Below are 15672 nucleotides of genomic sequence, written 5' to 3' on the forward strand. Positions count from 1 at the left end.
TAACTTGCTTTATTGTTCTTAATGTGTTTTTATTTTATTGTTTTGCTATTTTTTTAAACAATTTTTAATCCTCTAATCTTTATTCTTTATGAATTTATCTATTTTTACTGTTCACTGTGTTATCCTTCCCATTATGGACCTTAAAGGCCCGGAATAAAGTTTGATGATGATGATGATGATGATGATGATGATGATGATGATGATGATGACGATGAATAATAGTTTCATGTTTTTACAACAAATGAGCGATGAACTGACCACACACGCCTTGAACACATCCCAATCAGGTCTGTGGAGCTTAAACACATGATTACACATTAGTGATAAAATAAATGTGTTTCCTGATATTTTCATGTGTGCTTTCATCATTTCTTGCTGTGAAAAACTCAATTATAATCTAATACATGTTTATTCTTCTGTAAATCCTAATCCAACAAACAACATGCCATAATCTGATAGGATACACTTATTATTGTCACCTTGAGAAAGTGTGTTTGTATACTGTCCTAACAGCACATCATGTGTTAAAGGTTTGAGAGAATGCCAGAAAAGTACTTCAAAAGTACATCAAATCGTCTTGGTGAAACTCACCTTGACGATAAAAACTTCTTAATTTTATCCTAAGAGGTTTTTTTCCCACATGGAGCTACTTGAGTTATGGCCAAAAAAACATTTATTGGTCCAGTGACTTTCTGCCAACATATTTTTAAATTATCCTTCAGTGTTAGTAGGAGACAACGCTGAATAAATGATCTAAAGGAGTTTTTAACATTTTACTAAATGACAAAAACGATGATAAAGCTGAAATCCAGAGGCCACCATCTAGAGGTGGAAACATGTAATGCACCTTAAGCCACTCTCCCTACTTGTGTGATTATGGCTAGAATATATTTGATAGACTTGCAGAGGTGTGGACTCGAGTCACATGACTTGGACTTGAGTCACTGTTTTAATGACTTCTGACTTGACTTGATAAAATCTTTAAAGACTTACGACTTGACTCAGACTTGAACGCCAATGTTTTGCGACTTGAATAGACTTGCATCTGTTGACTTGATGATGACTTGAGCATTTTTCATATTTTAGCACAAACGTGGCACAACATGGACACAAATCATAAATCATGCTTGGTTCTGGGTTTGATCTTGTTCTGCTAAATGCAGCAGCACTTTGTTTAGAATCAGTTTCTGCTTGTTTCAGCAAATAAACGAAGCTTTAAGAAGATTTATTTCTGGAATTTATTCATTATCATTGTCATCAAATTGAAGTTGGACAGAGGACTTGATTATGACTTGAAAATTCAAAGTCACGTCATTGGCTTTGGACTCGACTTGGACATGGTTGTCTTTGATTTGGACTTGACTCGAGACTTGACTGGAAAGACTTGTGACTTGCTTGTGACTTGAATCGACTTGCATCTGTTGACTTGATGAGGACTTGAGCATATTTGATATTTTAACACAAAAGTGGCACGGCATGGACAAAAACCATGAATCATGCTTGGTTCTGGGTTTGATGTTCTACTGAATGCAGCAGCTCTTTGTTAATTATCAGTTTCAGTTGCATTTTCTGCTGTTTGAGCAAATAAATGAAGCATTAAGAAGCTTTATTTCTGGAATTTATTTATTATCATTGTCATTAAATTGAAGTTGGATAGATGACTTGAATATGACTTGAAATTTCAAAGTTAAGGACTTGGACTTGACTTGGACTTCCACATCTTTGACTTTGGACTCGACTTGGACTTGGTTGTCTTTGGTTTGGACTTAACTCGAGACTTGACTGGAATTACTTCAGACTTGCTTGTGACTTGCAAAGCAGTGACTTGGTCACACCTCTGCTTACTTGTAAGAAATGTTGCCAACCATGTCTCCATAAACGTGAACACACTCTGTGATTGACATCTGTACGTAATCGAATGTCTAACGCAATTGGCTAATGTTGAGCGGCGCTGAAAAAGGAAAGTGACGTATTGCCTACATTATTTTACAGTACAGGGTGAGACTCTCACTTTTATGGATTTCTGAATAGTCATCATAATTCCTGAAAGGGAAAAAAACTCTGTATTCCTGCTTTAGGTCAAGCTAATCTCTATTGATTATGAAACCAAACTACCCTTGGACTCTTCATTGGGGTGTTTTATCAGCCAGTGTCATATACTCCCAATTGGCCAAATATTAAGACTCAAACTTCACTGAAATGTGACTTCACCACTGGACGTGACTTCCATGATGGTAAGACTCAAATGAAAATGTGAGGTTTTGTTGGGCTGGGTAAGTGGTATTCTGTTCTGTTAGACAAGAACATGCAGGTTTGAATGTTTCAAATGTTCCTTAAGTTTAAGTATGAACCCAAAATAACATTTAATAAACAAGCCGTCTTTAATACACGCTTTATTGACTCAGTCAGACTTTCTCCGGTTTCTGCGTCCTGGACAGAAATGCAGTCAGGGTCAATTAATCTCCCATTACACACACACACACACACACACACACACACACACACACACACACACACACACACACACACACACACACACACACACCAACTGGCACATAAAAGTCCATACACTTGAGGTATCCTATAGAAATGTATTCTTGCCAACTCCCTAGTCTCCTACAGGTGACTGCAGTAGCGCTCCAGCAAGTCGCTATAAAGCGCTCATCAATCACAATGGCTAATCTCAGGTTCAGGCTGGCACCTTCATTGTGAGAACCTTTCTATATGGCTGCTTTCACATAATGCCCACTCTGCCTGCTTTGACAGGCCAATGGTCCTGCAGCTCTCTGCCATGAGAGCCATTCTCTAGTGGCACGCCTTTGAAGTGAGGCACTGGTGGGGCCGCGGCTAATCTGGACATCTGGAGGCCTGGAGGGTGAAGCGGGACAGGGACAAGGACCCGGCATTTAGGTCACCTCCGTCGGGCTTTTTAGGGAATAAAAAACAAACCAAATGGTTTAAAATAACTTTATTAACTTAAAGTTTCAGATTTCACCCACTGGTGCTTTTTTCCAATACTGACCAGAGATCAAACCTAAAACATGAACTAATTTGTTCGTGAGAACAAATGTACTAGTATTCTGATCTAAACAAGAAATTCAAATAATTCTTTTTAAAATCGTGATGCTTGATTAAAGAGCAAGTCACTCCAAATCAACTTTTTTTTTTTGCTGATAAACTATATAAACGAGTGTCTGATCGTGCTGTAGACAAATGCCGTAAATAATTTGGCACTTTAGTGCATCTTAGTTAAAATGTAAGTATTCTGCCTAAAACTGTCAGTGATGCGCCATCGTCAGGTAAAAACTCTGCACCGCTTTTGAATTTAAATCTGCCATCGCTATTGGCTAAGTGGTACACTATGATGTTAGATGGTAGATTATGATGTCACTTTGTCGTAAGTGTGTGTATTTGTTAGCGGCTCTGCCCTCTCGTTCTGCTAGGCAACAGCATTTGTTGCATTATTTTTAAACAGGAAGTGGGAGTTGAGTAAGAATCTGGTAGGGGGTGACTTGGTCTTTTAAGTTATAATTACTATCCTGTCCTCTGTAGTTTTTGGTTGCTTTGGTAATTATCTACTGATCATGATTTTACACAAAAGTCTTCGAAGTGACAAAAGATCATGAATGACGTCAGCAGGATGATTTAAAAGATGCAGATTACGCTTAAAAATAAATACATTAGATATTTATTATAAAGTAGTTATTATACTTTTTTGTGTGCCTTGCTGTCTTCCAGCATTGCTGCTGCTCTCTAGGTCTTTTAATTGTTGTCGCTCCTTTTAGCAGAAGAGACACAAACAAACCCATTCAAAAATAAACACAGCTAATTTGCGCATGTTGACATTTCATTCTGCGGTATCTGTTATTCTTCACCTGATCCTTTTCTATTTCTAGCTGCCAGACAGACCTCATTTCTCCGGCAACTGTATAGATAAACAGCACAGATATCAGGAGCCTTTCTGTCACAGACGCATTTCCATCAAGTCCTCATTTGCTGTTCGTTTACAGATTCATGCTGTCACATGAATGGGTGCAGAACTGTGAGCTTTCATTGCATTTTTTATGAAAACTGTTTAAATTTGTTGGCATTTTTTTAAATATATGGGAAGCATTTAGAAAATGTCTGAAGCATGTCTGCAGAGCGCTGTCCGCCCCCTCAACGCTATATAATGGTTACATTAGCATCTTCCTCTGAATCTAAAGCTCTTCATCCAAAGAGAGGATGATATAACCCTTATTACTAACAGGGATACCTCTCACCTGTGACCTTTAGCTCAGGAGACGATCTAATCAAGTTAAAATTGGAAGTAATGAGCATAAACCCTATAAATAGTGGCCTTGTGTCTGATTGTGATTTTGTACATTTAAATATTACTGCATAATATTGACTTTCTCATACTTTAGCGTTTTGAATCGTTTTTGGCTTGTTCCACAGGCCTGATGAGCTAACATACTAGCGAGCTGGACTAAAGATCTCAAAATATCTGCTTTCTACCAAATGTCACAATGATTCATCTGGATTTATTTTAACAACCTTTAACCCACAATCAGTCCACACATTTAATGGTTATTAAATCTTAATGGTTCCTCTGAAACATTAGAGACTTGACCCATGAATGCTACATTTTACTGCTGATGGTGATGTTTACATTTGTAAACACCAAGAGAATCCCCTGTCATTAACTGGGGTGTGTTCGGAAAGAAGAAAATTGGACTTCTTTATATTCCCAAAGAAATTTCCCTCCCCATCTGAGAAGTTTTATCAACTCAAAACGTGTAGTGAGGGCTCCATTAAAGCCAGCTGATTCACTCGCCAGCCCCACTCTTCTCCCTCCTGAGGCTCATTAGGGGTTTTGTTGGTTTGCTCCACATGTGACAAGTTTTCTTCCTATTCCTGAAGCTGTGAAAACATTTCAGATTAAAAACAAAGTTTGGAGGAGTTGAAGCCTCAGACCTCCTCTCAAGTTTGACACAATACATTAACAAAGCACTAACTACTACGGATGTGAATCTTAGAGCAACTCACGACGGTGGCACAGGAGTTAAGTGCTCGCCCCGTAATTGGAAGGTTGCAGGTTCGAGCCCCGCTCAGTCTGTCGCTGTCGTTGTGTCCTTGGGCAAGACACTTAACCCACCTTGCCTGCTGGTGGTGGTCGAAGGGACCGGTGGCGCCAGTGCTCGGCAGCCTCGCCTCTGTCAGTGCGCCCCAGGGCAGCTGTGGCTACATTGTAGCTTATCCCCACCAGCGTGTGAATGTGTGTGTGAATGGGTGAATGACTGATTGTGTTGTAAAGCACCTTGGGGGGTTCCAGGACTCTAGAAGGCGCTATATCAGATACAGGCCATTTACCATTTACAATTTGATTCGATTCCGATTCTCTGGGTGTCGATTCGATTCAGAATCGATTCTCGATTTAAATAAATTCACAATCAGTATTAACAAAGAGTGTCAGCTCCAGGATGAACTACTTTGTTGTGCAAGTTAGTTAAAGCTATGGGACATTTTTATTTGACTTTAAACTGATCATGCTCCAAAAGTGCAAATTTACAATGTAAAATAAAGTGATTCTAAAACTGTAAACAGAAGCAATCTTTTGACCAGAAGGCAACATTTATTATTGCTTAGCTTGTAAAATATAACAAATCTGTAGTTACCTAACAGTAGCTTTGAAAGTAATACGGTCAAATACTATTCAAGTATGTGTAGAAACAAGTTACATGAGTAATCCTGAGTAAAATAAATATGAGAATATCTCACATTTCTGAGTATGGAAAAAAATGACATTCAAGTGCCCTCTTATCAGCAGATTCAAACATAAATCATCTCAATTTATGGGACCACAAAAGTAAACGGAGTACTGACTCCTAACAAAGATCAAAAAAGTGCATCTCACACCTGTAACATGCCAAACATTTGAGTTCTTGGGATCAATTCTGAATCTTTATAAATAAGAATCCCGATTCAGACTTGAATCGATTTTTTTCAGCACCTCTACTAACCACAATTAAAGAAAAGACGCTCCGCTCCGATGGCGTGATTTTCAATGGATCGGAATGAGGTGGAAAAGATTGGATTTCATCTTAAAAAACAACAAACATGACTTTTTTAATTCATCCTGAGATAGGGGCTTTCAAACAAAATAACTGGCTTCATTTTAATTTCAACAAGGTCCGCTACATCAATATTCTTTGTTTCTTGGACCACAACAACACCGTAACGTCGCACAAGGCAGGCAGGGATTCAGTTACCCATACAGCTGTTAGCTAGCCTAGCTAACTTGGAGCTAACATGTCACCTCAGAAGAGAGAAAATGTCTTTTTGGTCTTTTGTTTGCCGGTATTTTTCACCAGACGGTGAAGCCAGTGTGACAGCCATTTAACTTAATGGAAAAGACAGAGCTTCATGATACGCGCCTACTTCCTCTTTTGGCTTTTCCCTTCAGACATCATAACAGTGAATCACCTGTCTCCGTTAAGTCCAACAAAAACATGGAGCAGGCCAACAGCTTGGAAGTATTTTCCAGTTTTTTCTTATTTAAAGTTTTTGACAAAGCACTAGATCAGGACTTGATATCGACATCTACTCAAACAAATGACTCGGACTCAGATCAGGTGTCTAAAGCTTGGGCAATTAACTTTTTATGTAGATTTGAGAAATGTCCTCCAACCTGGATAACTGAACACTTTCACCATAGGAGGCTGGTGGTTTTAAAATTGCAGGATTCTTATCAGTCTTTTATTCATCTGACCCATCTTGATCAAAGCAAGTCTCAAGATCTTGATTTGTTAAAAAAAAAGGCATAGATGAAATGGAGCAAATCTTAAAGGTGCTTGAAGAAGGAATGACACCCTGTGGTTAAAGATGGGAGCTGCAGCCAATGTATCAAAACATACAAGTCCACTCTGAACAACCATTACGAGTTACGTATCAGTGCCAGACGAGTGAAGACGAGTCATACACACTAAGCTGATAAGTACATAAATACATTTCACTGTAATATGAGGTTTTTGGTAACTGAAAAAAGTAGCTTGATATATATTTTAGAGTTGATTACTCGTTTCTATTTCATTGTTAGCATTGCTAGCTCAACGTTAGCCTTTAGTCTTCTTTACCAGATATTAGAGTGAAACAAAAAGATGTCTGACTTCTTAGTTACAAGAAAACATTTCTGGGTCGCTCCTGTTTACTGCTTGTATTTTGTGCCGGTCGGTATTGATTTATGAATTCCAGCACAGACATGACAACCCCACAGGCTCATATTTGATGGGTTCTGGAACAGAAAGTTTGACAGATTGTAAACAAAGTCTATGTCCCTCTTCTTGTCTTTTAAACATGAGAAAAACTGACAAACAAACAGGTTTCTAAGTAAAAGTTGTGCCTCTAAGTATAGCATCGTCAGTTGTTTATACAAAACATGTTGTTTCAGATGATGTCAGACCTTGGATGGAAACCTTCGGATGCTCTTTCTTTGTGCACTCCGGCTGGGCCAGCAGGTCGAACAAAGGCGGCGGCGGGGTTGTTGGGACAGCAAAGTTCTGCATGAAAACAGCTGGGAGGAGGAGGAGGACAAAGAGGCCAGCCATCAACGAGGGGTTGGAGTCCTGCGAGGACGCTGTCATGGTGACGACCTCTCCTCTAGCTGCCAAGGTGGGCCTCTGGGAATAGGCTGGAGCGGAGAAGAGACAACTTCAGCACCTCAATGCAACATTTTTACACCTGGCTTCAAAGAATCGCATCTCTCTGAGTCACTTCAAAATCATTTTCACCCTCAAAACTTTCAGCTCCAGGGGGCTTACCGCTCTGAACGCAGCAGACAAAGCATGAAAAAAAAGATGCAAACGAGCAAGGTTTTAGTAGAAACTGCTAGGACAAAAAATGGATGTGAGATAAGTAGAAGGTGGCTGCAAAGACGAGATAAAAAGCTGCATAAACTCAGTATCAAAAGTAAAGACAAGAAAATGGAGACGCACCGTGTGAAGGACACAGGAAAGAAATATACTTTAGCAATGAGTCATATCATTGAAGTACCTAACCTCTGACCTTTGGATAATTATGAAAATGTGCAATTAAACCTGGAAGTTAATTTAATGGCTGATTAGGTTTGGGAAACTGAATGGGATAGTGGCGTAACTTTCCTCACGCCACTGAAGCACAAATGAGCTGAGTTGGATTTAGTGCTAAAAAATGTTTGCAGAAGTTGGATTCCTGTAAATTCTTGACTCTCTGACATTTTTACTGCATGTGATACATCTCAGTACATTAATAACTCCCCATAATTCCCTCAGTGTTCAAATCATATGCATGCAAACTGAGCCAGCACACACGCAGGTACCTTCTCTGCAGTCATAACGTATGAGTCGACACCACTGATCTGAGACCAGCAGTTCATCATCTCCCACCATGCTCTCCTTACAATGTTATCTTAGCGAGGTGTGATGTCATTAAAGTAGATTAAAACCAAGAGAGTGAACTTTCTGCAGCACTTTGACTCAGTTACATCCCTCTGTAGTGTTTGCCTCACTAATGCTTCAATCAATAACAAATGATTAGCAGTTGAGTTGCAAATCAACCAGACTGGCCTGCAATCAATTACCCCGCTCATTGTATTTGCTATGCAATTAGCCAAACACACGATGCCCATGTGTGTCGTTACAAAACGGTGAAGCCAGCAGCTTCCAGCTGCTGATAGGACAGGTGGAAGCATTCGGCGACATCTGAACTAAACAAAATTCCTTCAGGTTGGATGTGTCGACCATTAAGGTTCCCTGTGGAAGTAAGAGATACTGATAAAAGCAAATGGATCTGCTTTGATGGTTCACTTAGGGGGAAGTCGTGGACAATTGGAAGTCTGGAAAACATAAGAATCTTTGGGTCTTGGTCACGAATGGTAGGGTTGGGCATCGAGAATCGAGCATCAATTGGAACCGGTTCCAACTGTTCATTTTTCCCAGAATCGCTCAACGTTTTTTATTTCGATTCCAAGTTTCGATTCCTAGTGTGCCGACGGAGGAGGAATCCGCGGCTGATCTCCGTGAAAAATAAACGCGATATGCAAATTGTGATTAACGCTTTTCAGAGCTGATCACACCAGCTGTCTGGGTGCAGCACCGAGTCCCTCCTCCCTGCCCCCACCCAGCACGCAGCGGCCAGATATAAACAAACACGTCTGCCGAACTTTTACTCTGTAATGTAAACTTTAATTCCTGCAGCGTAGAGGAAACTTGTTAGAACACGTCAACACGGTGAATTTAATAGAAGCTTTAAAGAACAAACTCTGGACGGTGTGAGGGAGTTTGTCTCACTGCAGAAATAAAAACACACACGGAGCGTCAGCAGTCAGACACGTGAGCGTCAGAAGGCTGAATAATAACCTGTAGAATAAAGTCATCATTCTAGTGCAGCTTCTCTGTGGTGGACCACACCAGCTTCTGCCACAGTAAATAATAATAATAATAATAATAATAATAATAAATCACACAAAGCTGTAAACATTTAAATTTCCTTTCTGAACTATTTCTGTTGAGAATTTTAATGTTTAAAATCTGTTAGATTGTTACTGACAGCAGCTACATTTAAGTTTCTGTTCTGACTGAATGCTGCTGCAGCATGGAGGTGTAGTTCTCAGTCATCCTGGACATGATCATCCTGACAGTTTTAGCTGAAAACAGCTGGACGTTTCTGGATATGTTGGAGACATTTAGCCTCTCATCCCAGAGGCTTCTTCCAGACTTTGGATGTGGTCAGAAACAAGCACACTGGTTGTGCTGCAAGTCTTTTTCTTTTTTCTCCAAAACATGTTTCTGTCTAAATGAAGGTGATGTTGTTGTTCATAGAGTTAAAATTCATGTTGAAGTTAACATTATTTAATCAATTAAGACCTGTGGTTAGCTGGCTCATGTAAAGCATTTCATGTCTTGAAAGAATCGGAATCGGGAATCGATAGGAACTGGAATCTAAACAGGGAATTGGAATAGGAATCAAAATTGTTCTAAATCAAACGATGCACCCTACGAAAGAGGCAAAAGACAAAGCAGGGAGATTGATAGGTGGATGGTGCTGCGTCTGTAGAGATGCCGGCATTGTACTTGTCTGTCGTGGTGAAGAGAGAGCGTAGGCAAAATCCTCAAATTACCATTTGATCCAGTCATCAGAGTAGACCCGCTGCTCCTCCACATCAAGAGGAGCCAGTTGAGGTGGCTTGGGCATCTGGTCAGGATGCCTCCCTGGTGAGGTTTTGCAGGCACTTCTAACCAGGAGGAGACCTAAGACCCAGGACACACTAGGGAGAGACTATTGGCGTTTTCACATCTGGCACGGTCTGGTTTTGTTAGCGTTGGCCTGCCCCCATGTGGCCATGCTTTGTTCACAAAGCATAAAACAATTCAGCGCTAAAATTCAGCCGGCCAAATTTATCAGCAGTAGGTGTGTTGGATCAGCTCAGCACGACGTAGACCGCTGACCATGATGTGGAAGCACTATATCTCTCAGCTGTCCAGGGAACGCCTTAGCATTCCCTCTGCGGCGCTGGTCCAAGTGGCTGGGCTTCTCTGCTTAGGCAGCTGCCTCCATGACCCGACCCCAGATGAGCAGACGGATGGATACTGTTTGACTTTAGGCAGCAGCTAATCTTCCACCTGTATGCTCTGTATAAATCTGGTCCTGAGCATTTCTACCTACTCTAGGTTATTTTACAGTATGCAGAGAAACCTTCCACACTGTGAGCGCATCTGAATAAACACTAATTACACAAGGTGTAAATTACCACATGTCAGACAATAGGTTGTTTGTGAGTTAGCAGCAGGGTGAAGAGGCATCCGCTCTGTTCAGAACTGTTTTTACGTTTTTGATCATTTCAGAACCAGCTCTGTTACAGTCAGCTTACATATTATGCTTGACATGATCAAATGTCTCACTTTGACTCACTGCTCAATGTCTTGTTTCTTTAGGAGAGTGTTTTGCATTTAAACCTTTTTCTTGATACAGCGAAACACCAGAATATGAAGAACATAACACAGCTGGAGGTCTGGTTCCTGCTGTGTGCAGGTGAATTATTAACCTCTTACAACCTATAAAACACAGCTTCTAGCGGGTTTACATGCATTACTGTTTAGTGTTGCTTTAAAAGGGACTTTACGGAGTTTTGAATTTTTATGCTCGTGATTGCCCCCTCAGGCCAAAAGCGTAATGGCAGCTTCAATAGTAGGCTCGTGCACGAGGCGCGCATGCTGTTCGTGCACACTCCTTAACGAAAATAACAGCTGAGACAGTCCCGTGTGTGTGTGTGTGTGTGTGTGTGTGTGTGTGTGTGTGTGTGTGTGTGTGTGTGTGTGTGTGTGTGTGTGTGTGTGTGTGTGTGTGGCCCGGAGGACAGAGGACAGGAGAATGTGCAACTAATTAATTAAATAATTTGGTTCTGTACCTTTCTCTTCAGCACAGCCGACAAAGGTTTATGATGGGTCAGTCCTCCTGCATGCTCAGATCATTCCCTTCCCTTGCTTGAAAAATTGTTCCAAAATGAAAGTTGAACCCACATCTTTTTTATCTGTGAATTCAATGCCGTTCGGCGAGTCTCAAATAAAAATTCGGGCATCTTACTGTAAAAAAATATATAACATTAAAAGAAAAAGAAACTCTAAATAAACTATGTTCACATCCAGAATCGTACCCGGGTCTCCCTCACAAGAGTCTTGACATCAAAGCAGGTGAGCTATAGCATCAATGCTGTCTTAAGTATCTGTAATATTTATATCCTTGATGACAGCTAAAACAACGTTCAAAGAACGGTTCAGAGTGAAAATGGCTATTTTGTTGCTAATTTGCAGGAACTATCTAGAAGAAAGTTCTACAGAAAGTAGCTAAGGGTCCTCAGAAATGTAGCTAGCTTTGTCACTAGGCGTTAGGAACAGCAACAAAGTGGCACTGCCTCTCTCTGCTGCTAAAGCTACTGATAGCAAATGCTACGGGCTATGCCTGAGCGTGAATGCGCATGAAGCAGCCTGCTCGACCCGAGCAGCTCTCTTTTTCTGTGATTTTACAGAAAAACAGGCAATCACAGTAAAAATGCCAGGGCTCATTCTACAGGACCAGGGCATTGCAGGAGAATGTATGAAGAAGACATTTATTATTTCTATACATGTTTGGCTGTCAAACTTCCATAATGTCCCTTTTAACCCTCTCAGGCTGAAAATAAGTTTTGATAAAAGGACGAACAACTACCGTTAAGTACTTCAGGGGTACTTCTGAGCTAAAAAATCTGCAACGCCTGCCTCCAGAGGGTTAAGGGCTGCACAGTGATGCAGTGGTTAGTGCTGGGTTAGTCCTGTGTTCACATCCCAGCCTGGGATCTCTGTGTGGAATCTGCATGTTCTCCCTGTGCAGAGGGTTCTCTCCGGGTAAGTCAGGTCAATGGGTCTCTCTGAATTGTCCTTAGGTGTGAGTGTGTGTGTGCATGGTTGTTAGTTCTGTGTGTCTCTGTGTTGCCCTGCGATGAACTGGCATCAAGGTGTACCCCGCCTGTTAGCCCGAAGACTGCTGGAGATAGGCACCGGCCCCCAGCTACCCTGCGTGAATAAGCGGGTAAAGAAAATGGATAGATGGATGTTGCTGTTAATATAAAAAGAGAAGCAGAAAAAACTCTAATTCTTTAGTTTGGGTTTTCTATATAATTTATAAATAGAATCATTTTAAATGAGTGCCTTGAAATTTTAAATCGCATATCTGGTTTTTTTTAGAGCACGGTGATGTCCCTTCATCAGTGTTGTCTGAGGTTTATGTGTGGTATAAACAACATATCCCATGATGCAGTGCAACGGCTCTGCTTCAGTTTCACTCACTGTTACAGAATTCTACAAGTTTCCTGATTCTTTTCTATTCTTTTCATTCCACAGTAATGGATTTTTAAACACTCATCTTTTTATAAAGTTCTGTGAATTTTTTATTGACTTTTATTTTCAACCACAAGCATGATTGTCAGCGAGCATTTTTCCCGCTTAAATCAAGTGAAACTCCGACCACAGCCGTGTTGCTGAAGGTTATTAATCAAGACTTTTATTGAGAACCTGAAAGTGGGGCCACGCTTCTCATCTCAAATTATAGCCTCTTCTGATGGGTTGTCTGCTTGTTCAAAGAACGAGTAATTGAAGTTGTTTTTCTATTCTTGTGTAGTTATTGTTCTCACATAATCACTTTATTCATAAAATAGGAGCTGCATTATTCCGTTTTACCAGCACAGATTTTTCATACCTCCAGCGAAGCCCTGCTGGCTGATGGTAATCAGTAGTTATTGGTTTATTATTGGACACCTGGCAAGAGAATGGCAGGAAACATGAAGAGGAAGACAGGATGATCTGAAGAGTTTACGGAAGCGAATTTATTCCCAGGAAAACCACTGTTCCTTTCCCTTTATTATCTGTAGAATTAACACTGACAGATGATTAATTCCCATTTAATCACTGAGTCCTGAGAGCTGACTTCACTGACCCTGTCAGAACTCTGGACTGAGAGACGGCAGGCCAGGAGACCTTGATGGATGGCCTGGATCAGTTCTAAGTTCAGCCTATGGTTGGCGAGGAGTACTCGACACTAACGCAGAAAGGGAGAGTGTATGCAGCAGGATGTCAAAAATTACAAACCTAAAATCCACTCAAACTTCAGCTCTGGAAACTGGCAAAACTCATCCATGGACAGCTGGTCACACTGAGGACTGGGTCACAGCATGTGGACAGAAATGATGCATGCTGCATGCCAACATCAACCCCTGAGCGTGTGTTTTACTTTGAGTCTGCAAGTGTGTGTGTGTGTGTGTGTGTGTGTGTGTGTGTGTGTGTGTGTGTGTGTGTGTGTGTGTGTGTGTGTGTGTGTGTGTGTGTGTGTGTGTGTGTGTGTGTGTGTGTGTGTGTGTGTGTAAAGCACCGCTCTCCAAAGATGCCTGATAGGGTCCATCCAATTTCCCATCCTGCTGTGAACAGGGTTAGCAAGAGTTTGTCAGCAAGAATGCTGGAGGATCCATACCTCTAAAGAAACAGTCCCCCCCCCCCCCCCCCCCACACACACACACACACACGAGTCGATTCCATCACTCTTTTTATTAGAAACTTCTGATCAGACTGAGCTAATCACCAGGACCTTTGTGACCAGTGAGGAGCCGTCTTCCACTAGATTAAGGTGTAGAAGTTTTATTGGTACCATTTCATGTGTTTTGATTGGTGGAATTTCATGCGTGCCCTTTAATTTAGATTCAAATTAAATAATTAAACAATGCACAATCTTTGGTTGTGAAAGTTTCTCAGGAGAACTCAGATGAAACCTGTGCAGGAGGAAGGAGAACGTGCAAAACCCATTCACTTCCTGTGTGCTGCTCTACTCATGAAAGACACAAAATATCAGCAATTTCCCAATAATTATCCATATTTTAAAATCATCCTCACAACACTAAGTTTACTTTGATTTTCCTTTCACCACAGTGGTGTGTGTAATTATAATTATAACTATCTGATATCGTGTTGCACACACATCCTCTCATTTTGTCTTTAATCCCGTGTCACGGCACACTGACAGTTACACGCCTACAGGAAATCAGACGCCACCTTTCCTGAGGTACTGCAGACCTCGATTCCACAGACAGATTTAATTTGATACAGGGCATCACACACACACACACACACACACACACACACACACACACACACACACACACCGAGCAGATCTCCATTCTGTAGTCAGCCATCTCTAATTCCTTTAGAAGATGCCCTTTGTTTGAGTGCGTCTTTTTCAAGCAACCCAAAAAGGGTTGCTCATGATGATCCCCCCCGGTCATAAAAAATACACCCTCTGTCTCATTTGCGGCTGTCTTCATTGCACTCCTCTGTCCCCCCCGTTCCCCCCGTCCCCCCCCCCCCTTTAGTGTGTTGTCTCCATTTTTGTCCAGTTTCCTTAAGATGCCCTTGCCCACCCCCCTCATATCACAATGTCAGCATTAAGGAGATTAGTGGGGTTGAGCTATTGAGTTGAATTAGACATGGTCAATGTGGCTTTTGGTGAACCCCCCCCCCCCCCCCCCCCCCCCCCGAGGGCAACACAGGGTGGGAATGTGGTGGTGAGATGTGTCTGTGGTGAGTGTGTGTAAGTGCTTATCTCAGCGTTGGTTTAACTGGACTGACTGGTCAGAGTAAAGAGACTCGAGTTCATATCTACAGATTTGTTTTTTCAAAAGCTTCGGTACCGTTTCTGTCAACTAGATCAGCAAACAAATGACTCAAATAACCTGATTAAAGACTAGATGGAATTCCCAGAAGAAGATTTTAGTGATTTAGGGACAAAAACAAGTCCAAACCAACTTGGTCCAAGCTGGTCTCTCACATTACTGTGCAGGAATTTTGACATGTTTAGGGTCAAAGGTCAGAGCAGAATCTACCAGCTACAGCAAGTGGTCCAGGTCCTACCACCACCAAATCAATGACAGCTTTAAAACAGGTGTTAAAGCTGCTGTAACAAATCTACACAACAAGCTAGGTTTTGAACGCAAACACGGTGACAGAACACTCACCCCTCCCCTCGGGTATCTTCCCTGAGTCTGTTGGAACCAGAAACCCGTATTGCCCAAGGAAATGAGAACGTGCTTAACACCAACTGCCATTTTCTACGTCCAAACGTCTTGTCCGTGACTTTAAA

The 15672-nt window shown here is 41.3% G+C and overlaps 1 protein-coding gene across 4 annotated transcripts in view; it reads right to left on the reverse strand.

Annotated features, from left to right (window-relative positions):
• sema5ba (sema domain, seven thrombospondin repeats (type 1 and type 1-like), transmembrane domain (TM) and short cytoplasmic domain, (semaphorin) 5Ba) overlaps positions 1-15672 on the reverse strand; it is a 266236-nt gene that overhangs the window by 153210 nt on the left and 97354 nt on the right. For all 4 annotated transcript variants that reach the window (XM_054746665.2, XM_015965908.3, XM_015965907.3 and 1 more), the window contains one exon: positions 7442-7669. In XM_054746665.2, coding sequence (XP_054602640.1) covers positions 7442-7622 — 181 coding nt within the window. In that variant the 5' untranslated portion in view covers positions 7623-7669. The remainder of the gene's footprint in view (positions 1-7441; positions 7670-15672) is intronic.

Source organism: Nothobranchius furzeri, chromosome 14 (assembly GCF_043380555.1).
Source record: "Nothobranchius furzeri strain GRZ-AD chromosome 14, NfurGRZ-RIMD1, whole genome shotgun sequence".
Lineage (NCBI taxonomy): Eukaryota > Metazoa > Chordata > Actinopteri > Cyprinodontiformes > Nothobranchiidae > Nothobranchius > Nothobranchius furzeri.